The 7685-nt window shown below is 41.0% G+C and overlaps 1 protein-coding gene across 1 annotated transcript in view; it reads right to left on the reverse strand.

The window, feature by feature from the left end:
• The window catches only part of Cd96 (CD96 molecule), an 84632-nt gene extending 82381 nt beyond the window's left edge, over positions 1-2251 (reverse strand). Inside the window, exon 1 of the mRNA XM_021184939.2 lies at positions 2149-2251. Coding sequence (XP_021040598.1) covers positions 2149-2209 — 61 coding nt within the window. The 5' untranslated portion in view covers positions 2210-2251. The remainder of the gene's footprint in view (positions 1-2148) is intronic.
• Between the last annotated feature and the right edge of the window lie 5434 nt (positions 2252-7685).

A 7685-nucleotide genomic window follows, 5' to 3' on the forward strand; every position in this document is an offset into this window, starting at 1 on the left:
TTTCTGCCACAGGCCACCCCTTTTTTATTTTTATTTTTGTTATCTAATGGGGGGAAATGTGGCCTCCCTTCCCCCAGCCTGGAGCCTGCCTGCTCTGGGGTGGAGCTACCGGCTCATTCGTCCTGCCACGCCCACTGCTGAAACCTGCCCTCTGCTGCCTGGAGTCACACACGTGTTCGTCCTGCTACTGGACCCTGAGTTACTTGGCGAGAAATTGGGTTCCCTCCCCCGTCCTTTATAAACTGAGTGTCTGGAAATATTAAATTGAGTCTTGATCAGAGTTTTGTCTTGACTTCATTCTTTTCTTCCGCCCCGTCTAGTTACCTCTCTTTACAGAAAACTGCCATTCTCAGTAAACCGTTCGTGTTGTAAACCGCGGGCGGGCCGCAACATATGAGTATCTGTCTGTTTGTGAATATGAATGCGAATGCCCACAGATCCATCATGAACTGGAATTACAGCTGGATATGAGTTGCCAGATGTGGGCACTGGAACCAATCTCTATAAGTGCAGCAAGTGCTCTTAATTGCTGAATTCCCTCTTCAGCCTCATAACTTAAGTCTGTTTAAAGACAGAAACGCCCCAGCACACTTAGCATGAAGTCGTTTATACACATGCTTATTGTTGACCTTTCTGCATCTACATATATAATTAACTAGTCTAAGTATAATAGTTTTCTTTTCAAACTTTATTTGCAAGTCTGTTATAATAAAGTGGGCTTTTATTTTAAATTATTATGTGTTTATAAGAGGCTTTTATATGTGCTATCTTTTAAATCTTCATGCTTCATAAGATAATATTATTAGGCTCCCTTATCAAAAAGGAGAGAAACACAGTGAGAAATGAAGTAGAGCATTCAGAGATGCACTCCCTCAAGAGAAGATGAATTCTCTTCACAATCAGTCACATCTCTAGTTTTCCTTTAGCATTAACTTCATAACTCCAAACTGCTTCCTACATTCAGTCTGGCTGAGTAGAATAAGAAACTTGACATTCTCTCTGAGGATGACGGGACCTTCATCTCCATGTAGTTACATCTCCCAAGGAGAAAGGAGCAGATGCCTCAGGTAAATGTTCCCTAGGGTATCATCTCTAACCAGCTCATGAAACGCTAGATATGAAAGGTTCTCTCTCCCATCGGCAACCTGACTGCATGGTACAGACCACTCAAAATTTGTTCAGCACTGGGCCTTTGATATGACTTCAGAAATGCTTCAGATGCCCTTTTCAAATTTACCATCACAGAAGTAATACATTACTGGGACAAGTCCCCCAGAGCTCACAAGGGAATGGATAAAAAGACAGCAAGCTGCTAAGAAGAAACAAAGACACTTGATGGATAGGAATTATTATACCTTTGTGGATGCACAAAGTTTGTGTAGACAGAGGTTACACATCTGAATGTAACTCTCCAGGAGTGACCCTTCAATAACATGCGTCCGAGCCTATCTGGATCACCAGTTCCAACGTGTCTTTGATTCAGAAACTCTAGCGATCTTTATAGTCATGCATAGCTCGGGTTTTCAGCACGAATCTTGTATTGCGGGGTTCAGCACTAAGCTTTCCTTCTTCCATTTTGAAATGGACCTTTTAGGTTTCATTTCCCATGGCCCTAAAGGGTTCCCCTTGGCTTTGCAAGGTACTCCTTGTATGTGACTGAGTTAGGCTTAACATAAATCCAAGCACTAATGACATTAGTATTAGGGAGGAGAGACACTTGTTTGTTAATTTGAAAAGAAATGCCTGAGAGAGGATTAAAAGCTGAGCAAGGCTTTCTGACCACGGACATGATTATAGGGTGTCTTAGTTTTCTGCCGTTGTCTTTATAATGATCCAGGGACATTTCCTCTCCAAGTCACACAATTTTCCCATAATTCAAGACTCTTTGAAGAGGAGAAATCATAAAGAGAGACAAGAGCGATGGCGCTAACCGTTTGTTTCCTCCTTAGGTTTTGTGCCATTAGGAATCCTGTATCGACTCTAGCATCTTTCCCGTAGCTGCCACTTAAGCAGCTGACAACCCTCGCAACAGCTTGTCCCTCAGTGATCGACTCCTGCAAGACTCCTGCAGCAGTCTTGAAGCATTTCAAAGGAGCAAAGGGTCCCAAAGCAGCCATCTGAAAAGACCAGCGTGAGCGGAAGTCTTACCCCTGAAAAACTGTATCTGGATGATGGCATAAACAACACAATGTGTCCATTTTCTCCCCATTGTCTCCCGAAAAGCTCACGCCAGCATTTCTGTAATGATCACAGGAGGGGATTGCTGTCTCTAGCTAAGCAAATGCTAGCTACCCTATTCGTGCTCAAAAACCTCAACGCTACCACAGGGTTGGGGCTGTTGATCGCTTGGCAAGTCCCCAGGAAATGAAATGCAGACAGGAAAGTAGTGTGGTTCAGGGCTAAGTATAACCTTCACAAGAACAATGTGGAAACTGTTCTCTGAAACCTTGCGCCTGTCTCACCTTTAAAAGACGTTTCCATATCCCAAGATTCTCTCCTTCAGTCTCTTTGTCAGTCAAGCTGCTTCTAAAATCGAAACAAAGGAAACTGTGCAGAGAAGTCCCCTTGTGCTTTTTATACATTTCCTTTCAAGAACACAAAGTCCTTTAGCAAACACGAGCTTGCTGCCTCTTGTAATAGCTTTTCAGTCCAATCATAAGATATATTTTCTTTCCTGAATAGCCCCAGGGTGAAAGAACAATGGTTAACATATTTGATTTTAATAAACCCTGAAGAATAACTGGGAGTAATGTCAGCTATCCAACTGAATCTATTGTCTAGTTTTTTGTAGGTAAATCCACATTTCTGTGGAGGGGAGAAGTTAGGGGGTCTTCCTTACCCCTTGTCCTTATCAGTTTGGAGACCAAATGGGGAAATTGCTCACTGTCATAGCCAGGAGCCATTTTAAACGAAGGTCTAAGAGCTTTATCTGGCTAATCCAAAAACCATAAAGAACTAAGCTATACAGAGTATCAGTGGGTATGTTTTTTTTTTGTTTTGTTTTGTTTTTGTTTTTTTGTTTTTTTGTTTTTTTGTTTTGGTTTTTCGAGACAGGGTTTCTCTGTATAGCCCTGGATGTCCTGGCACTCACTCTGTAGACCAGGCTGTCCTCGAACTCAGAAATCCGCCTGCCTCTGCCTCCTGAGTGCTGGGATTAAAGGCGTGCGCCACCAACGCCCGGCTCATCGGTGGGTATGTTAATCAGGTGGTCCTGATGACTTTTCTAGGGAGGGCTAGCAATTCAGATCCTTGAGGAGGACAGGAGGTGATGTAACTGCTCAGGGCATCTTTCTTCATCGCAGCTGGGAATTCTGTTAAGTCAGTGATGGGACTTAATAAAGCCTGCCAGGAGATGTGTTAGAAAGACTCTGATCTGTGACTTGGTGTCCCTATAAGATGAAGACAGATTATATACTTGGAGAGGAACTTTGTCACCTCTTACTACACCTGTTGTAAAACTGCAATAAAAAACCCAAATTTACTGAATACTTACTTGGAGTACTTAGACTCTTACTGCATTAAAGTGAGGAAACTATTAAAAAGAGAGCAAGAGAATGCCTTATTAAGACAAGAGAGTGTGGTTTTTCAGAACTACAGGTTCACTTTTCACAGAATCCCTGCCTCTTGCTAAGGTGGTTTATTAGAGGCACTTGGGTGTCTGCTGGTCCAATCTGTCTTAGCTATTTATTTGACTCATGGTTCATGATTCTAATACCTAGGAATTTCTGTGGCCTGAACCCATCAGATTTTTACTAATTTTCCCTTGGGATCCATCTAGACTCTTGGAGAAGACACTTCTCAGATGGCTGTGGCACATGAGTTGAATGCATCTGGTATTCTGAAGTGGCAAGACCCAAGTGACAGCCTCTCCATGGCTGCCTGCTTGCAGCAGGTGGCAGCAACAGCCTGCAGACCAGAATGGCTATCCCAGGTGGTGGGAATGGCCCCCACAGCTTTTCTGTCTTGGTAATATTTTCTAAAGGCCCTTTCAGCAGGGGGATAGGCATTCTCTGTACTTAAAAATAACTCTTCTATGAAGCCATATCAATCTTTCCTGTTATCCTCTCTGCTCACCAAATCCCAAACCGCACAGCCTTTCTTCTGCCTGATATTCCAGCCTGCTGCATATGAAACAGAAGCTGTCAGTTTCACAATGTGAAGAGCAACCTTGAACTTCTTGAACTTCTGAGACAAATGCAGTTATTTACAAAGGGGAGCTAGAGCACACACACATTCATTTCTGCTAGAGAAGCAAGCCAGGACTGTGTTTGGACAACATTTTTAAACAGTCTATGCAAATTACTCAATTGGAAGAAGATGCTTTGAGAAGTGGAAAGGTGAGCAGGAGGTAAACCCATTTTTTTGTGGTTCTACAGTGATCAATTCAAATATAACTAGATTTTTTTTTACCTACTCACATAAATTACTTGAAGTGTTAGACTTTTGTGAGCAGTTCCCAATGTGCTTGAAAACACAGCACTCAAGGATTCAGTTAATTAAAAAATATTTATTGTGACTTTTCAGGGATCACTAAAGACACACATCTCTAGGTCATTTTAAGTATAATGGAAAAATCATGGGCTTTCTTCTCCAGAAACCTGACATTCTGCTTGACATTATTCTCAGGAGAGAGAATCCTTGTGTGTCACAAAATGAAACAAACAAACCAAGCTAAAGTTACACCCGGGTAATAAATAACCCTCCCTTGAGAAGCAAAGGACATACAGGAGAAAAGGGGGAGAGGCCTAGGGAGGGAGTGGCCAGGATCATCTCAAGTACGGAATCTGAGTTTGGCCTTATGCTACAGAAGTCATCCTGGAAGAGACTGCTGAATGAGTTATTCCAGCAGAGGAAGTAGGAGACGCCAACACTTGGGAGTGCTGAAGTTCAAGGCAGACACTGTGTGTGTGTGTGTGTGTGTGTGTGTGTGTGTGTGTGTGTGTGTGTGTAAGCTGTTTGAGGCAGTTGCTGGATGAGAAACAAAGCTACAGAGAGGCAAGTTTGTAATACAGAGAACTTTTGAGTCCAGACTATAAAGCATTGCTTCTCTTCTTCACTTGGAAATTAACATAGGTCTGGTTTTGTTGTCCTGTGTTTGTTTGTTTTTCTAGAATTTGCATAATGTGATATTATTTTAGCATAAAGAAACATTTGAAAAGATGAACCAGATGGCCATGGGCAAGGTGAATGAATGAAAGCTAAAATGGGAGAGTGCATTGAGTTTGTATAAGAATGGGTTCTCCAATAGTTGGACTTGGGTAGAGGAGGAACTCAAGGAACCCCAATCCTCAATGCTGAAGTATTTGCTACTGAGAGATTAAGAGAGATGGAGAGTCATTGCATTCTGTTGTGTGCCCACTGGTGACCTCACTGAGCACCAATAGATAGGTCCAATCAGTCACAAAGATGGTCTTGTTTAAACTGTGGGTCACAGAACAAAACCAAAGTCATGAATCTAGGAAAAGGACAGGTATGGAGGAAGGGTTGTTAGGAATTGGAAGACTATAAAAGAAGGGGAGAGAAAGTGATCAGAATATATTGTTTGCATGTATAAAATTGTCAAAGAACATAATCAATTATTCTGATTTTTTAAAAACGAAGGCAGAAGACCTGTTTAGAATTTCTTTATTCTTGGAGCTGTAGGAAAGTGCCTACTGGTGGGCAGTGCTGTTCACAGTGTAAGGGCAGCATGGCCTTTACCAAGAAGGGAGAGATACAGTGTACATGATAAGTCACCCTAATTACTCTATCTACAATACTCAGAACAGTCATGGGTCTGAAACAGGTCCTATATAAATAATTTTCAGTAAGACTCTAAAACAATGTCCCATCTATTAAAACAATATAATATTCTCATTTTACAGAGTCCACAATGTTGAAATAAGATCATGAAGAGGAGTTCTAAAATTCAGACTGATCCTTCATTTTAGCAAATCATGTGGCTCAGAGTTCAGCTCCAAGAATTCTCTTTCTCTACAGAAAACTGCCTTCCCAAGTTAATGCCCCCCCCCCAAAAAAAAACACCCCACAGTTAGTAAGTGAATGGTAACAGACAAAACACAACAGTTTGGGTACTTGCCTTGCTTATGGAAGCTACAAAGTGTCTACCATACTCCTGAGTGATGCTACAGTAAGGCTCTGTAGCACCTTTAATACAGAACAAGATCTCTTTGTGCTCCATCTTGCTTCCCTCATTCACTTGAAAGTATTGTTCCTGAGAGCAGTCCTCAGTGAATTCCCCAAACAGGAGGCTAAGTTTGTTCCACTCTTCTTGTCATGGTAAAAGCACCGTGACAAAAGCAACTTGAAGGAGAAAGGATTTGTTTAGCTTTACAGTTCTGTGGGAGGGAAAACACACACATTACAGGAAAGACATGGTGGCAGGACAGGAGAATTGCCTGTCTATTGCATCTATGTTCAGGAAGCAGAATGAACAGGAAGTGGTACGATGCTCTAAACACTCAAGACCCACCCTGGCTGACGCACTTCCTCCATGAAGCTCCACCCCACTCAGGATTTCCATAATCTTCCTAGATAGCAGCACCTATTAGGGGACAAATTGTTCAAATACTTGAGTCAGTGGGGTGTAGTTTCCATTCAAACAAGAACAGCTGGTTCTCCAGGGACCCTGATCTAAGATAAGCCCTTACTTAAATAAACTAACAATAATCTAGGTAGCTCAGAGGCAGACCTGTTGGAGACCCACTCTTCTGAAATTATGGAAGAGAAGAAAAGGAAGCCCTACCTTCACTGTAAGAAATTATCCACAAAAAGAGAATGTTAAAAGCTTTGCAAACTTGAAATGATTTTTAAAAAAAATAACAGAAGATGGCTAGCAGCTATTGAGTAGTAATAGTAAGAAATTAAGCAACTCTGATCGTATTAGTATAATTTTAAGTATGTTTTTATTTTCAATCAGCACATAGTTTCATGTTAGTAGCACACAGTGTGACATTTTAGCACATATGCACAATTTACAGTTACTAGGTAAGGGTATGCACATGTCTATCCCAACCATATATCTTATATTTGAAACATCCAAAATCTCTGCTGGCCGTTTGGAAACATCCAATTAATTGCTATCTACAGTAGTTGTCCTTCTGTGCTATAGAAGGACAGAAGCTATTGTTTTAATCCTCCTCTGCCCCTACATATACTCACTGCCTTCACCTCATCCATGTTCACAGTACAGTTTTATTTTTCACTCGTAAAATTCTCAATTAGTAAATTAATTATTTAAAATTATTAATTTTTAAAATCATACATATTTGTGGGCTACATGATACAATCGCGTATAAAATGTGGATTAATTGAATCATATAGTAAACATTTGAATCTATTTAGACATTAATTATTTATGTACTGGACATTTTACATTCAGTCACTTTGAAATAAATTCCAAGATATTTTGTTTAAATATGCTCTTCTGTGTAAAAAAGAAAAGCAGTGAGACTTTTAAAAATTATTTATTTATTTTTTATTAGATATTTTCTTTATATACATTTCAAATGCTATCCCGAAAGTTCCCTATACACTCCCTCTGCCCTACTCCCCTACCCACCTACTCCTGCTTCTTGGTCCTGGCCTTCCCCTGTATTGGGGCATATAAAGTTTGCAATACCAAAGGGCCTCTCTTCCCAGTGATGGCTGACTAGGCCATCTTCTGCTACATATGCAGCTAGAGA

This window comes from Mus caroli, chromosome 16, assembly GCF_900094665.2.
Source record: "Mus caroli chromosome 16, CAROLI_EIJ_v1.1, whole genome shotgun sequence".
NCBI lineage: Eukaryota > Metazoa > Chordata > Mammalia > Rodentia > Muridae > Mus > Mus caroli.